Source organism: Lichenostomus cassidix, chromosome 18 (assembly GCF_008360975.1).
Source record: "Lichenostomus cassidix isolate B80296 chromosome 18, HeHo_3.0, whole genome shotgun sequence".
NCBI classification, from domain to species: domain Eukaryota; kingdom Metazoa; phylum Chordata; class Aves; order Passeriformes; family Meliphagidae; genus Lichenostomus; species Lichenostomus cassidix.
The window spans coordinates 3,051,219-3,068,047 of NC_139498.1; the positions used below are offsets into that span (position 1 = coordinate 3,051,219).

The 16,829-nt window shown below is 49.7% G+C and overlaps 1 protein-coding gene across 3 annotated transcripts in view; it reads right to left on the bottom strand.

Annotated features, from left to right (window-relative positions):
• Positions 1-7: 7 nt before the first annotated feature.
• The window catches only part of RNF213 (ring finger protein 213), a 44,954-nt gene continuing 28,132 nt past the window's right edge, over positions 8-16,829 (bottom strand). For 2 of the 3 annotated variants that reach the window (XM_085077469.1, XM_085077468.1), the window contains 33 exons: positions 16,471-16,606; positions 15,869-16,057; positions 15,261-15,400; positions 14,689-14,843; positions 14,136-14,348; positions 13,571-13,752; positions 12,753-12,873; positions 12,549-12,649; positions 12,110-12,289; positions 11,614-11,777; positions 11,417-11,519; positions 10,644-10,758; positions 9,805-10,012; positions 8,970-9,160; positions 8,548-8,676; positions 8,189-8,299; positions 7,705-7,947; positions 7,012-7,093; positions 6,401-6,435; positions 5,991-6,085; positions 5,504-5,663; positions 5,013-5,193; positions 4,167-4,261; positions 3,652-3,903; positions 3,237-3,369; positions 2,868-2,951; positions 2,406-2,586; positions 2,111-2,312; positions 1,948-2,025; positions 1,468-1,665; positions 1,085-1,174; positions 795-973; positions 8-618 (listed from right to left, as the gene is read on the bottom strand). In XM_085077469.1, the coding sequence (XP_084933595.1) occupies positions 465-618; positions 795-973; positions 1,085-1,174; positions 1,468-1,665; positions 1,948-2,025; positions 2,111-2,312; positions 2,406-2,586; positions 2,868-2,951; positions 3,237-3,369; positions 3,652-3,903; positions 4,167-4,261; positions 5,013-5,193; positions 5,504-5,663; positions 5,991-6,085; positions 6,401-6,435; positions 7,012-7,093; positions 7,705-7,947; positions 8,189-8,299; positions 8,548-8,676; positions 8,970-9,160; positions 9,805-10,012; positions 10,644-10,758; positions 11,417-11,519; positions 11,614-11,777; positions 12,110-12,289; positions 12,549-12,649; positions 12,753-12,873; positions 13,571-13,752; positions 14,136-14,348; positions 14,689-14,843; positions 15,261-15,400; positions 15,869-16,057; positions 16,471-16,606 (4,880 nt within the window). In that variant the 3' untranslated portion in view covers positions 8-464. Of the gene's footprint in view, positions 619-794; positions 974-1,084; positions 1,175-1,467; positions 1,666-1,947; positions 2,026-2,110; positions 2,313-2,405; positions 2,587-2,867; positions 2,952-3,236; positions 3,370-3,651; positions 3,904-4,166; positions 4,262-5,012; positions 5,194-5,503; positions 5,664-5,990; positions 6,086-6,400; positions 6,436-7,011; positions 7,094-7,704; positions 7,948-8,188; positions 8,300-8,547; positions 8,677-8,969; positions 9,161-9,804; positions 10,013-10,643; positions 10,759-11,416; positions 11,520-11,613; positions 11,778-12,109; positions 12,290-12,548; positions 12,650-12,752; positions 12,874-13,570; positions 13,753-14,135; positions 14,349-14,688; positions 14,844-15,260; positions 15,401-15,868; positions 16,058-16,470; positions 16,607-16,829 lie in introns of those variants that run through there. The other variant, XM_085077471.1, reaches the window with a different exon arrangement.

Consider the following 16,829-nt stretch of genomic DNA (forward strand, 5'->3'; position numbering starts at 1 on the left):
GCCGTGAGCGGGAGCTGAACGAGTTTATTGGGAAAATATCGGATCAGGGGGAACAGGGCCCGGCCCGGGATTAAGGCAAGGAAAAGAGGGCTCCATGTTTCCTTCCTGGTTCGCCCCAGCGTGGCTGGAGTGAGGAAAGGGCAGGAGCTGGTTGTGCATTCAGCGCTGACAACCCAGCGCCAGGAGAAATGCAGGCTGAGAAACAAATCCCCGTCCCAGCACGAGGGCACCACGGTTTGTAAAAAAAGTCCTTCATATTCCTTCGGTGGCTCTGGAGCTGTGATGATCCAGGATTCACATGGAGCTGCTGGGTCCGTTTCACCCTCCCACTCCTCTTCACACCATGTGTAAAAACAACAAGCCCAAACCCAAAGAAAAACCAACAAACGCCAAACAAATACTCAAAGTTCCAGAAGCCACGACCCAGATATTGTGGCACAGACATTCCCTGGCAGTGTCCTGTCCTAACTTTCCCTGTGCTCCCGCTTGTAGAGAGCAGCAGCTTTCCAGGTAGCAGCGGCATGAGAGAGAAGAATCTCATCTGGGAATGTGTCTTCCAGTTCCATAACTAATTCAGATTCTTTGGCATAAAGGTAAGGCAAGAGTGATTCCTTCAGGCTGGAAAACAGAGCAGAACAGCATTAATTAATTAATATAAGTGCCACACAATATCAGTGCATTGCACCACCCATGCATGCTCAGGAGCAGAGAAACTTCAGTTAATAAACTTCAGCTTTTTTTAACTTTAACCTGTTAAACTTCAGCTGGGGTGGGTTTGGGTGTGGAATGCCTACCTCCACTTGGGTCTGAATTCCTCCACAGCTTGGACACGTCTCAGCTTCAGGATGATCATTTCATGGAGCTCCTGCAGGAAGGTTTCCAGCCTTGAGTGGACAAGGAAGGTGTGCAGGAGCTTGGCAAGCTCTGGGGTGAGCTCTTCTTTGTAGTATGGACTGATGTCTGCGAAAGGATCCTAAAAATGCAGCAAGAGGAAAAAAACCAAAAAATAAAAAAATCAAGCCACACATTTGAGCAGCTGCAGGCAGAGCAGAGGAGGTCTCACAGAGGTGCTGGGGTTCCATACCCTGCCGAGGCGCAGCAGCTGCTCGGATTTATGGGCACACAGGAGCTGCCACAGGGCCATGCTGTGTCTGAGCTGGCACCGTCTGAGGGCCTGCAAGAGAAGCACAAATTGGACGTGAGGCATGTCCTTGGAGCCCATCCCCAGCCTGCCCTGCCCAGAGAGAGCTCAGCAGGGAGCTCATCCAGCCTGGGTGTAGCCCATCTGCAATGGGTTTCCCTCCCCTTCCCCATTTGCCCTCAACAATCCATTTTTTTATATCGTGTAAGGGAGTGGGAAAGTGAGAGGACTCTGTCACACATACTTGAAGGTCATGCTGGCTGGATTTCACATAAAGCAGGGCAGATTTATCCTGTAAGAATCTGAGCTTTGCCCTGAGGACTCACCTGCAGCACGTGAGGGTTTGTCTGATCTCCCATCTGCAGAACTTGCTCAATGTAGTCAGTGAGGAGCATCTCAGCATTCTCCCCAGCCATGGCCAGGAAGCCCAGGGTGATTTCAGTGAGGGACAGAGCATCACACACATCACTGTAGGACTGCAGCTCCCCACTGATCATGTTCATCACAGAACTGGGCAGAGCACTCTGAAAACAAAGTTACAGTCAGTATTACTTTAGAGCTGTTCCTTTTTCTGTTCAAATTGCTCAAGTCACGGAAGACAAAGGAGCCACAGATTTAGGAAATTAAAATGCTGAACTATCTCCTTTTCTTTGTAAATCCTGACAACACAAGGCCAGATTGCTCACGCCCAAGGCATGCTGAGAAATCAGCAAGCAAACCTTTGAATGGACAAGGCAAGGGACAGAAAACCCTTGGAAAATCAGGGATTTCATGCTTGCTCTGCTTCCTGCAGGGCAGAAACCCACCTGCTCCAGCTTATTCCTGACGTCACTGAACAGCTGCTCATAGTTCCTGTCATGTCTGTACACCAGGGTGGGAATTCCCTGTCAGGAGAGAAACCCATGGATGTGTAGCTCTGGCAAACTGCTCCCAGTGCCCTCCTGGCTGCACAGCCCCTGCCCATACTACCGTCAGCGTGATGAGTGGCTTCCCCTGCAGGAACTTGCTGATCACTTGCTGCTGGATCCTCTCCAGATCAAAGTCCTGCAATGTCTCCCCTCCCTTCTCCATGCTGTACTGGCAGTTGGACAGGATCAGAGGAATCAGATCTCTCTCAACCTCGTAACTGATCAGGTGCAGGTCGGCCACTTCTGAGGGGCTGATCAAGTACCTGCAGGGAACAAACAGCCTCTGTTGAGCAGGGAAACTGGACTGTGTGGGACAGGAAATTCAGCAGAGCCCAGAGAATGGAACAGCAGCACACCTGTCATCTTCCTTGGTGTGCCTGTTGACGGAGTGCACAAAGTCGTTGTGCAGCCCAATGAGGTAACTGGCCAGGGCTGTGGAGCACAGACCCAGCCCTTGCCGCCGCGGCAGCAGCACCTCCAGCCTGCTCTCCAGGCTCAGCTCTGCATCACAGTAGCCTTTGGGCAGCTTGATTTCCCCTGAAATACAGAGAGGAGTGTTTGAGGAGGCCCACAGCCAGCCCAGGATGACCCAGGGCAGGAGAAGTTTCAGAGCCTGAGAAAAGCTGTGCTCTCGGTATTAGGGACAAGCATGAAAGGGAAGAAGTTCAGGTGAGAATACTACACGAGGGAAACAAATTCTTCCCCTTGTACCTAGACTCTTAAAATTCAATGGCCAAGCTCAGTTTTGAGGCTGTGTCTCAGCATCACTGATGGGAGGAACCTGAACTGAGAACATGGCTGGGAAAGAAGCTGCTCACCATTGGTGTCCAGGGAGCTTCTCAGCTTGTTCCAGACAGACAGAAACACATTCACTCTCCTCTCTAGCAGGTCCCTCATCACACCTGAGAAACAACAGAAGGATGAATGGATGAAACATCTTTTCCTGGTGAAACTGCAAGAGGGATCTTCAAAGCACACCACTGAACTCCAGGCAACTGCTCCAACCCTTGTGAAAAACCTCCTGTGCTTAATTCCCTTTAAAGTCGTCTTTTACAAACATATCCAGGGTTAAGGTCTCCAGTTTATTTGGATGAGAGATAAAAGAAAAATGTGAGTTTCCACCTACACTTTCGACTGGATAATCCAGCAGTTTTTATTTAATTCATTAATTTTGGCAGCCTCCTCACCTGAGTGGGGTTCTCTGAGGAATTCCCTGATGGAGCAGCGTTTGATCTCTGCCGTGTTCTGGAACTGCCTCACCAAGTCTCTCTGCAGAGCCAGAATCTCTGGTAGGAATTTCACCAGCCTCAGCTCAGTTTCCTAAAAGAGGAAAGAGAACCTGTGGGTAATGCTGTGCTTGGACAAACTAGTTGTGAATAGTTTTATGGAATTCTTAACTCTTTCAATGGCAACAACATTTTCCATGTGCATTCTCCAGATGATACCAAATAGTTGGAATAAAGACAGTGGATAATCCAAATGTGGTTTAGTCCTGGGCAACTGCTCCAGGTGACCCACCCCGAGCCAGGGCTGGAGTTCTGTGGTTCTGTGCTTTTATCTCTGAACATTCTGGGCTCTCATTCCTGTGCCACCCCCACCCACCTTCTGCAGGAACTTCCAAAGGAGAGGGACAGTGTCCTTTGCATTCTTCTGCTGCACAACATGGCCCAGGTTCTCCACTGAAACCCTCTTGCGGCAGCTCCACATCTTGGAGTGATGTATGTGGCTGTCCCCTGGCAGCTGGGACAGGAATGCAGCTGGGTCTCCATACACAATTTTCACAATGGGGTTGGAAGAAATTCTCTCATCCTCTTGTATCTGTCGGTTTAACTTCAGAAGCTTTTTATCCAAATCCTGCATTAAAAAAAAAATTGGATATTGTGAAATACCTTCAACTGAGCTAAGCCATTTCTGCTTTTCCAGCTATACAAAATCATCCCAGAACAACTCCAGTCCCCTTTTCCCAGGTAGAATAATGGTGTCTGATCCTTAACCTGCAGCCATGCCATGATGGGTTGGCTCTAGAGTGAAAGGTGTAACACAAATATTACAGCACATCAGATTTCCAGTGGATTTTGAACTGCTCAGCTACTGACTCTGTACAGCAGATTTCTCACCTCCAGTTCAGGAGCAATAATTGTGTTTGCGACAATTTCTTCCCATTTGTTTCTCTTCTCCTTGGTGGAGAGAACATCATCAAACCCCACCAGCCCTGTAACAAGAATATTTCACCTCTTAACTCTGCAATATTTCAATGAAAAGAAAGCACAAATTCACAGGTCCTAGAAATTAACTGAGTATCTTGGTCCAGCTGAAGAGTGACACCCAAACATCACGCACTGATCCAGGTTTCCAGGAGTTCTAGGCAGTCATTCATGTGAATGATGGGGACATTTATAAATGTCCTCCATAATCCCAGAAAGATTGAGCAAATTGTCCAACGTCAGACCATGATCAATGACAGCCTGAAGCTTGGAATACTGACTGGTGCTGTCCCACATTTAAAATACAGGGTATTTACACATAAATCCCTCTGTGCCACAGTGACTCCAGATCCCACCATGAACCACACTCTGCCATCCCTCTTCTCCCAAGAACTTCTGGGAGTCATTGAGAGGCAGCAGAGAACACAGCTTGCACACAGCACAAGCTGCTGTGTTGGGAGCAGCAGCCCTGCTCAGGAGCTGGAAGCTTTGCCAATCTGTCATGATGTTATTTCGTCAATAATTCATTTTCAGAGTTATTGACTGCACCAAACTCTGCAAACCCCACATACTCGACTGAAAGAAGCAAACAGCCAAAAATTCTTCCCTCCCTACAGTAAGAAACAAACAAGCTTCAAACTCTGGATCTTCCTCCTCAGTTCAGCTACTGCTGTTGGAAGTGGTTTATCAGCAGAGGCTGCATGGACACAGCCCTTCAAATACAGCCCCAGGTGGGATAGGGCAGGAGGGTTTTCTTACACTGGCCTGGCTGCTGGAGGGGGGCCTGCAGGAGGCTGCTGAGCACAAGATGCAGGATGGTGATGATATCATCCACACTCTTCCCCAAAATCCTTGTCAGCTGTGCCAAGTCCTCCTGAATGTGCTGCTGCAGGAAGCTCACCACGTCAGGCACTGTCGGCTTGATCATCCCTTTCAGTGACTAAAGACAACAAAGGCAAGAGCTAAGCACAGCCAAAAACATCCAGGAAAGCACAAACTCAGTCCTGCCAGACACCCCCACCTATAGTATTCCTGCCACCTGGGGCCACCAAGGCAGGGATGGATGGATGTGCCTGCATGGAAGTGCAGGAAGGAACCAAAATCACCCCTGGGCAAGAAGGGAAGGGAATTTGGGTCTTGCAAGTTGACAGACCGCCCTGGTCCCTTGGCAATCGGATGAAAAGGACCAGCAGTATACAAAGGTTTCCCTACATTTTGTGGGGCCACTTGGAAGCATTTCTGGAAGATACCTGAGGGGCTCTGGTGGCTCCCAGCAGCATTGACAAGTGCGTGAGCAAACGGAGCAGCACAAAGACCACGGGGGACATGCTCCGGTCAGACACTCCCAGTGTTCTTCTGTTCTTAACATCTCCAAGAATGTGGCCAGTTTGAGTTCTGTCTCCATGATTCCTGTAGGAAAATGTATAAATGGTATTTTTTTGCCTTGACAAAAACCACACAAGACATCTCTTATAGCCGGCAATGTATTTTTGACCCATAATGTAGCTGAATGCCATAAAAGCTGCTAACTCAAAGTGTTACTGGAGACTGAAGGCTTTCAGTAAGTTTTGTACACAGAAAAGCAAATTTGTTTAGTTTTGCTGCCTGATTATTCTTGCTTGGACATCCCATCCCAGCACCTTCCAGAGAGCAGCACAAAGTGGTTGGCACCTCTGGCGGCACCACAGGCAAGTCCTACATCACTCAGCACTGCAAAGGTATTGAACCAAAGCATACCTGGATAGCTGGAAGCCCTCCAGGGGTTTGTGCTTAATACCTCCCACAGGGGCTCGGCAGTCAGGACAGCGGCTCGTTTCCATGGGGAGGCCACACTGGGAAAAGCCAAAAGGAGAACACTGAATTCCAAAGCAACAGCTTCTCCAGCAGAGAAAGGGAATGAAGCAAAAATCCAAGCTGTAAGTGGTTAATTCAAACCCTGCTGTAAATTTGGCTTCTGTGTCATGTTTCCTAATTTATGGTGTGCTAGAATTATTCTAAATTTTACATTACAATGACAAAATGATCAATAATATCGAGTTTAGAAGTGGAACTCTGTGCATCAGAACATTAAAGCTAGTAAACAAAATAAAAGAGTTTATTGTTGAAAACTTTTTCTGCTTAAATACCCACCAGTCCCAAATTCTTACCTCTCCCACAGTGCAGGGGTGGCCATTGGGACATTCTGTCAAGAGAGAAACAGGACAGTATTCTAAGACAGATTTATAAAGCCCCTGTTATTCCTTTTCATGGAGACTATCATCCTGGAGCAATAAATATGCTTCAAGATCTTATCAAAAGCCCTGACTATCCCAAATCCCAAAGGACTGACAGGCCCACACAGAAGCCAAGGAATTTTTCAGTGCTGCTTCTCCTTGAGAAACAAGGAATGGAAGCCTGACAGATTCTGCTGCCAAGTGCAGGAATGCTCCCAGCCCCCATTCCCAGCTGCAGAAAGGTCCAGCTGTGGGAAGCAGAGACAAAGCAGGACAGGAAGGTGGCAGAGTTCTTCTCTCACACCCTGCTCATACTGCCAGGAGTGACAGGATGTGTCTTGTGCCCCCTCAAGCTCTGTGAGAAGCTCTGCAGACTACATACTAAATAGCACTAGATGTCCTTTGGTGCATCACCCACACAAACTGTCACTACAAATCCAGAATTACCAAGGATAACTCGTGCTGAGGAGTGTGTTTGTCCTCACATTTGGAAGAGTTTCTTTCTCCAAACCCAAGGAAACCCTTCCCCAGCCAGTAGCACTCACCGTACCAGTGCAGAGAGGCCACTCCCTCCCAGGACCTTGCCTGAGCCATGATATCCTCTGGCATTGTGGGCAGAAATGAGTGCTGAGGAGGGAAAGGGGAAAACAGTCACAAATGGATCTGTAAATCAGCTCTTTCCTGTAGCAGTCACTGGTTCTCTGTCCACAATGGGGAACAAGAGACATCTGAAAGCAGAGGTCAGGCAGGTGATGTAGACACAGATTTTCATATTCTACCTTTAAAAATCCACTCTTAGAACGGTCAATATTGTGAAGAATTGCATGTGCACTCTCCAGACATCCTGCACTGCATTCCTGATGCACCCTGGTGTGTACCAGCACGTTTTCTTACACCTTGGGTAGCAAGGAGCAGCAGAGCAGCAGCTCCCTCCAATCTCTGCCTCAGGAGCCAGTGCTCTCTGAGCAGGCAGGTCAGCACAGTGTGACCTGCCAGCTGCTTTCAGCTCTGCTCACCCAAATATCAGCAAAGGTATTTCCTTGATACTCCTCAGGATGCAGAGGTACCTCGAAAAGGTACCAGGCCAGAGCTTGTTGTTATGCTCATTAACCCCAACAGCACTGAAATAATCACTATTATTTCAGACACTGAGTTGGTGCAATGCTCTTGAGAAAGGTCAGACACCAGCAAGAAACAGGGATGTGCTGAACAGCAGCATGTGAGCTCCATGTCCTTACCTGCATGGTGTGTGGCTGGAAGGCCAGGTTCCTGAGGGGCTGCAGGACAGGGCTCTGCCCGCAGAGCAGCACAGCAGCCACGTGCACAGCCATCTCCACCACTGCTCCGTGCTGGCTGCAGCCCCACGGCTCCACGGCCAGGGAGGGCAGGGTGTTCCTCACCAGGGCAAGTGCAAAGAGCTGCAGCTCCTGGGAATTCAGCACTTGGGAGCTCTGGATGAACTGAGCCATCGCCTCTGTTTGCTGAAAACACATATTTAAAAGAGCTAAAGCCAGCAGGATACTGCCCACCCGAGTGAAGAGCACTGTCAGCTGCTTCCCACACTGGGTTACGCTGCTTTGAAAACACCCCCAGACTGTTCAGCTTGGGCCATCATCCTGTCTGGGGCACAGGAACAGAAACTCCTCCACCACTGATTCAGATCCCTTTCATCCTTACCCACAAAGCAGATTTGTCACAAGCTTCCAAAGGGCAGTGTCCTACCTGCTGCTTGGGATGAAGGCTTGGATCGCTGGCACCGTACAGGGCAGTGACCTCTCGGAAGATGGCCAGGAGCAGGTGGGCAGAGTCCAGAGCTGGGGAGCTGCTAGAGGCCTGGAGAAGAACAAGAGATGTGGCAGGGGACAGGCCAGAGCTGTCCCAGCTACAGTGATGGGATAGGCAGGTGGGAAAGTAAAGAAAATCTGTGTTTGAGCACAAACCACAGTGACCACCTAGCCATGGGTGCCTCCATGGGAACAGACATTGCCCACAGGGACACAGAAGTGGAGCCATCCAAACCCCAGCAGGGTTCTGGTGAGGAGTGGGCTCAGGAGGGCTTTGGAGGGAGGACTGGGCTGTACCTGTTGTGCCTCAAGCAGGCCCTGGGCTGTGCCCTCAATCATGGCTCGTCCCATGGCGTCACGCAGAGCCCGGTAGTGCTCCCCACACACCAGGTAGCGGTCGATGTGGTTGGACTGGCTGTGCTGCACCTGCCAAGGGAACAGCCATGCAGAGCACTGGGGGCAATAACACTGCTGCAGAAAGCAGAATCTCCTCTTCCTCCCAAGCATTTCAGAGCACCAGCAGCAGACACAGCCACCCAAGGGCTCTGTGCTGCCAGGAGAGACTTCATTCACCAGAGAGCCAGAACAAGTCACCTTCACAACCACTGCCACTGTGGCCTGTCCCTCAAGAGCCACACAACAGTACAAAAACCCCAAAGCAGAACAAAGTGAAGACAAGAGGAGAGCAAAACCATCTCCAGGAGATGCCTCTTCTCTACCTGTTGCAGAATTTCTGCTGGGAACACCCAGCTGAACTGTGGCTCTGTGACCAACTTCTGAGCAAACTCCATCCCGTGCTGGCTGGCAATTCTCCTGACCAGGTACACACAGTGCCAGTCGTTCCTGGCAAGGCTGCAGAACCTCTCCACATTCTTCAGGTAACACTGCTTCTCCTTCATCTGCTCTGGCTCTGGAGGGGAAAAAAAGAGGTTAAAAAAAAAGAGGCAAGAGGCAAAAGCACATCCTACCTTGTAAAACTTCTGTCTGCACCAGCTGTAGCACCAAGTCCCTTTATTAGTACTGTGTAATTACACAGAACTTCAGAGCCCTCCCTTCCTCAGGTGTTGTCTGGAGCACTTCCTCAGCCAGATTTCAGACAATGATTCATTTCTTTGACAGAGAAGATATAAACTCTTAATCCCTTCTAGCTGTGCAGAGCTCTCATTCATATAAAACAATAAGCCTTACAGCAGTCCTGTGTCTGAAGCAGCATTTATGCTTTAAGGTTCAATTTAGTGGGCTCTAAATAAATCTCATTGTTAGCAACAGGAGGATAAAATAAATCTCCTTCCATAAGTGCAACTGCCATGTAGCTACACTAGGGTCACTGGCACAGCCTTGCTGCCAGTTACAGAGCACTTGTAATACCTGATACAGGGGACAGACACTGACTGACACACCCAGGGATAAAGGGAATTGCTGCTCTCACTCTTGGCCATGCTCCAAAACAGGTCCTAGCAGAGCACAGGGCACTGACTGTGTCCAGCCCACCTACCCTGCTGGCTTTGCTCTGCATCCAGCATTTCCAGCTGGCAGCAGAACAATCAGACTTACTTGTGTGCTGCTGCAAGTCGAAGATCAGCTCTGCAGCTCTGCTCAGGTACAGGCGCACCTTGGCCACAGCCTGCAGGTATTCCACGGAGGATTCCTGAGGAGCCTTTCTGCCTCTCCCTGGCAGATAGTTCTCTGGAAATTTGTCCTCAGGCAGACTGTTTCCATGCTCATATCCCAGGCTGTCCTCAGACTTTTCACACATGGAATCCTAGAGAGAGGCGGGAACACTGCTGAGTGGCAGAGCCACCTCACTCAGCCTGCATCCCCAGGTGCGACCCACCCTACCATGAGTACAGAAAATCATCCCAGCACCTTCCAGCCCACCCTGCCATGAGCACAGCAAACCATACCTGCACCCTCCAAACCATGCCTGCACCCTCCAGCCCACTGCTCCTCTCCACCCTAAACCTTTGCCATGTCACTGAACACCATTTTTAGGATGTGCCCCAGGTGTCTCACATTCCCCAAGCTTGGAGCTGAGCAAGAGCCATGAGCAGGCTATGAATGACACACATTCCATGTTCCAAGATGCCAAGCTCTACCTGTCTGCTCCTCAGCAAGAATAGAAATGGTGATTTTATCCACAAAATCACTTTAAAAAAATTTTAAGTAATAAAACCTCTCCCCTGCTGTCACTCTCATTTCAATTTGTCCAAAGCCCTGAAAGTTATGCAAGGGCAGGAAAGGCAACAATCCAAACGGCACAACAATTGAAGTTCTCCATTGTCTGTGGAGACAAGAAGGCAGTTCAGCCATGGGCTACTGCAGTGAGAAAGGCCCTGCTTGCTACACTCCTGAGTTTGAGTCTTAACACTCAGACACTTGGGCCCAGCTCTTACCTCCAAGCAGTTGACAAAAAGCAAGTAGAGCTCTTTTTTGTCATTTGTCTCTAGGAGCTCATTGTGCTCCACCTGGGACAGGTAACGCTGCACATCATCTTTCACTTCATTGAAGCTACAGGAAAGAGAGACACCCCTTACACAGCTGCCATGCTGACAGGACTTCTCCTGCTCTAAATCCCAGAAGAGCTACCAGAGATAGCTGTGAGACAGGTGGGGTCACTCTGGATCCAGCTGCAAGATGGAAAAGCTACCGTGCCATGTTTTGCAGATGACATTTGGCTTCACAGCCTGAGCCAGGCTCAGTGAGCACTTCCAGGGCAAAAGGCATCTGATGTATGCAAGCACCTGATTTATGAGAAGGGGCTTTTGGGCTCTGTCTGCAAAGGGAGGCTGGGAAACCTGTGGGAATGGGGAGGTCTGTGGAGTAGACACAAGATCAGTCCTGATTAAATCTCCATGGATGAGGAGTTTTGCTTTGCTGAGCCAGATCAGAGCAACTACTCAGCACCTTCCAGCCACCCAGACATCCACCTTCAGCACAGGGTTAGTGAGGAACAGCCAGGTAAACCTTGCACAGGCTGCTCATACTGCACCACAAGCTCCATGCAAGCCAGCCAAGTTGCATGACTAATGCAAAGGGATGAAATTCCACCTGTAAGGATTCAAATTCAATGAAACTCATGGAAGTGAGGAGAACAATCGGATTGGTTTGATGAGGAACAAAGCTGAACCAGGCCCTGGCCTAACCCCCCTCAGCTGTCTCTGCTCACCTGTACTTCAGGAGCAGCTTCAGCATCACAGAGCGAATAATGGGAGTTTCATCCACCTCATCATTGAACGGGGACAGGAATTTTGTGTAGACAGCACGGTGATCTGTGGAGATAAGGGAAGTACAGGGTTGGCAGGTGAGAGAAGGTATAACACATTCAGCACCATGAGACTGAGTGTCAGGATGAAGGGAGCTCACCTGAATCTTTCACGAGGTTTCTGTGAACAAATAGCAGATCCAGGAGCCTCTGGATCACCTCTGGGTCAGGGGGCTCGTTGTCCTTGAAGCACATGGTGGTCACCACATCTATGAAGAAATTATTGCACCTCTGCCGGAACAGGGCGTTCTTGGCTATGGCATCTCTGGGAAAGGCAAAAGCAAATACAGAACCACTTAAACCATGGAAGAATCAAGCACATACAGGCAGAAGTCACCAAAAGGAGATATTTCCAGCTTTCCTTAAGGTCGCTTCCAATCCAAACCATTCTATGCTTCTGTGATTTGCAGTTTTTTTACAGAGGCCAAGGCAGCTTTCACCTTCTTTTGAAACAAGAGACAGGGCATGTTCAGTTCCAGAGGGAGTGAAGCAGAGTTGCCCCACACACCCTGCTCATGTTGACAACCTCAGAGTTGAGAATTTCCTCACAAACCCACCCAGAGAACACTCCCACCTTAGAGAGGGTGGCTGGAGTACCTGAGCTCCTCAGAGACAGTTAACTCCACATCCACCATGGCAACCCTGCAGTAGGGACAGTACATCTGTGTTGGCACCAGCCACAGGCTGATGCACTTGTGGCAGAACACGTGGCTGCAGGGCAGGCAGACAGGTTCCTTTGGCTCTCCCAGGCAGATGGGACACGGCTCCAGACCATGCCTGTAATCCAGAAATAGCAGTGAACATAACTGCTGCATGCTGCCTCCCCAAAAGCCTTTAACAAGATGTTCAACTGCAGCCAGACCAAGAGGAGACAATGCAAGACAGGCTGGCTCACTGCTCAGCTCAGGGTGCAGAACCAAACAGGGTTCTGCACCCTTTGCTCTTCCTTTGGCTTTCACTCCACCCCATGCAGCACTGCCAGAAATATGCTGGCAATGTCCCTAATGGCCCCTGTAGCCTGTCCCAATGTCAGTACCTGTAGAGTCTGCTGCTGACCTCGTTCTTACACTGGCACAGCACTGTCATCACTGCTGCAAAGGTTGGATGAGATTTCATGTCTGAATCGTGATGGAAACACTGCAGAGGGAAAAGACAAAGCCCCGTGACTCAGCTCTAACACCTGAGACGAGAATTCTCATGATCAGCAGAAGTGAAGAGGTGAAATCACAGCTTTGCTCACCTTGGCAAGAAGCAAAGTGTATCTTCTCACTAAACTCTCAAATTCTGGCATCACAGTGTGGATACCAAGCAAGACATGTTCCACAAAGAGCGCCATGGCGAACACTCGGTTCCAGCAGGTTCTGGGGGAGGAAAGCAGGATTTCACCAGAACAGTGGGAGCTGAGAGCAGGAATGGCACTGCAACCAGGCCAGTCACTGATCTCACTGCTGTTCATGCTCCCCACTACAGCATTCCTGCACTTCTCACTTGCTTTGCCTTTTTGGTTTTCCAAAGGGATTTTTGTCAAGGACAGAACATATCCAGGGGCATAGGGCCTGGCCTGGAGGCAGCACTGCAGCAGGACCAGCACCACTGCATACACCTTCTCACACCTCTAACTTCCTCAGCAAAAAAAAAAAAAAAATTAAAAACTGCCAATCACAATTAGATACGCTTTCTTTAGAGAAACTAAACAAGGTCTGTAAGAAAGTGGGGTAGCACACTGGGCTTTCTTGAAAACACAAGGTACAGTGAAATTCTCCATCTCTTGAGTCTGAAGTGGGGAGATGCTGCTGGTTAACAGGAACCTGAGGAGAGTTTTCAATAACCCCTGGACCCAGATGGAATGCACCAGATGATACTGCCAGATTTAGATGGAGAATCCACAGGAGAGGAGAGAAAAAAAAAAAGTGGTTCTGGCTGCTTGGTATGTAATTGAGCCCAGCAGGAACCTGGAAAGGTTTGCAAAGCCTGAGAAAAGCAGCACCAGAACAGCTTCAGGCTGCTCCAATGCCCCAGTGAACAGGAACAGGACAGTGAGCAGAGCTTGGTACCTACTTGAGTTCCCTCAGCAGCCGATGGCACTGACTGTCCCTGCACTGGGCACCCTCCTCTTTGCAAAGGAATTCAATAGGCATATGAAGGTTCTTCACTCTCTGCAGCCAGAGCTCTGGGGGGGCTGTCTGCACCTGGGTCTCCAGCTCCTCAGCACACACCATTGCAGCAAGCATGTCCAGAACCTGCACACGCACAGGGCCAAGGGGAACACAACAGCTGCATTTCAGAATTATTTATGGACCACAGGCTCTCAGTCTGGTTTGCTACAGCACATGTCCTACTGAATAATGTCCTGCTTGATTATCTTAAGCTCTGCAATTATCGTGTTTGTGACTTGGCTCATCAGCATGTCCTATTAACTAATGCAAAAGCAGGGCAAATTATTTTAAAACCCATTGGTAGCAACAACAACACAGTAAATCATTCCCAATTATCAGGAACCTGAGTCTATGCTTCCCCCTCTGTTGTTGCTGAGATCCAAAGGAGACTGAACAGCAGCTAATTCAGTGCACACAGAGCTCCCTGCCAGTGCTGAGGAGCACACAATGCCTGGGAGAGACTCTACCATCTCTGAGCGTGGAATTCTACATCCTTCCTGCTTCAGGAGGTAGCCAACCACACGGGGGTATACAGCCAGGATCCTGGAGAAGTTCTGCAGGCGACTCTTGAACTGGTTGTATGCCAGGTGGGCCCAGGGCAGGGAGGGCACCAGCTCCTCTCTCCGGGGTGACTTGGCTGCCCACTCCTCAATGCAGGACACGAACGCCATGCGCAGACACTGCAAGGGTGGGAAACAGTGAAAACCAAAGGTAAAAAAGGACTTCTGTAATTCATTTTGTGCTGGGAATCCTGGCAAAATTCTCTGAAAGTCAAAAATCACTTCCCTACAAAGACAGCCTTAATTGTGTCAATTTATACAGGTGCTGCTCTGGAGGTGCTTTGCCCAGTATGGTCTGAGCAACCCAGTGTCCAGTGATCTGCTCTGGGGTCCCTCTGCTTTTGGGCTGTCCCAGAGGGCCATTTTCTCCAAGGCAGGACTGATTCAGAAGGACACATTCACAGGCATCACCCTCTTGTCCCCATCCAAAAGGTTTCCAGCTCCTGTTCCAGACACTGACCTGCAGCTCCTCCTGGGAGGATACACCAATGGTCAAGACAATAAAGTCTGTGATGTAGCACTGGAAGAGCATCTGCCTTTCTTCCACAGTCAGAGCAGAGATGAATTTTCCCAGGGCAGTTTTCTGGAAGTAATCCACAAACTTCTCAGCATGGCCTGGAAAATGAGAATGCAGAGAAAAGCTGGATATTGGGAGGAAGCTGGCTTTGACACAGCATCTATCCTAGAGACACTGACACCTAATTAATCACTGATGCATCCAGCACTCCCCTCATCCAGGGCACTAATGAAGGACTCAGGCCAGGCCTTGTCAGCCCAGCACCGGTGTTGTATTTCTGGAATCTCACCTCATCATTAACTCTTGGCATCTCCACTGCATTTTGAATGCAAGGGCACAGAATAGGTGAGAAAGATGAATGGTGAGAAGCACAAAGAAAAGCTGCCTGCACAGAGCTCTGCTGGCTCACAGGAGCACAGAGGGACTGAAGGTGACTCCAGTGTCAGGAGGGGAACAGCAGTGACAGACCAGAGCTCAAAGGGCAGTGGATGGAGATACTCAAGCCATGCTCTCACCTTCAGCGTTTTGGATGTACTGAGCCTCCAACCACATCTCTTCCAGGTACTCCTTTATCCTCCAACTGAAGGGCATCTCATTCCCAGCATCAGCAGACACCATCATGTTGTTCTGCACCAGGATTATCTCTGGCTGAGGGCTGGGGGATGGTTAAAAGGTCATTAATGCACAGGGCTTTTGTGTGGGAAGCACAGTTCAGACAACAGAGGCAAGAGGCTGCAGAAAGAAAATGAGCCCTAGAAGGGGATGAGAGAAGGGGAAGGAACTGCAGGAATGATAGAGCTCACCCTGCCAGCTGTGCAGAATTGGCCCTTCCTCAGCCAGCATTCCCTGGGGAGGCTGTGCTGGCAGGACATAACTGCAGGGGCTGGGTAAGGAGTGGGAATGTGCCAAGGGCCAGGGAGCAAAGCCCAGGAGCTTTTGAGGCCAGGCAGAAAGAACAGACTGAACTCAGTGAGCAGTGCCCTCACGGAGCAGCCAACAAACAGCATCCCTCTGCCACAGGGGGTTAGAGCCAGTGCTGGGCTGCTCCCAGTGCCACCAGCCCAGCCCTCCTGCAGCTCCCAGTGCTGCCAACCCAGCCCTCCTGCAGCTCCTCTTGGCTCACCTGTTCTTACCCACACCGGCAGGGACACTCAGGAGTTTGGTGTCACTGAAGATGAACATCCACAGGTTTGTCACCCACTTTACTGCTGGCCTGGCCAGCAGCTCCAGATTGCCATTCCTGTCTATGACAGCAATTAGGAGAGCCAGGAATGGAGTGATGACCTTCTGGACTCGCTTCCACAGGGTGTGCCTTTGGGGAGAAAGAGATGGAGAAACCCAGAGGGAATGTGAGCAACAACATCAGTAAAACAGGAGGTGACTGTCCTGAATAATTGCTGACATTTGCATGTGATAGAATCCTAATATTGCCTTTATGGGAAAAAAATACGACCAACAAAAAAATCCTGAATTTCTCTCACTCCTGGCTCAGCTGTAATCCCACTGTTCCACTCAAGCACTTGAACATTCCTGTGCCAGTACAGCACCTTTAGCTCTATTTCATCCTCCCCCAGGAGAGGCTAAAGCTGCCTTCAGAGAGTTTCCAGCACTGACTGGAGACTGACACTGCAAACATTCAGATTACACAAAGGTGCTGTCTCTGCTGCACAGGTGCCACTTGCACCTGGAAGGCTGCAGGTGACAAGGCAGTGCTGCTGTCCTCACCTGAAGGTACCTGCCTCCTGCAGAGCACTGAGGTTGGAAGCCTCCCGAAGCACCCAATTTTTTGGGTGAAGGGAATTTTCTTCTTGCTTCTTCAACAGGCTGGAGAGACGAGCCTTGGTTATCTTCAGGAAAGAGGCTACAAAACAACAGAGAACTTGCATTTTCTCTTCTATTAGCTTGGACCCAAACATCCCACCAAGCACAGCATTTGACAGTTGTTTCAATAATTGGCCAACTGGGGAAAAAACCAGCCAGCACAGCCAGACAAAAAGAAAAGGACTGCAAGAAAAGCCCCACATCCATCAACAGACTGGAGCATGGACACACACACTTGGGACATCCTCCTTGTTTGCACCACA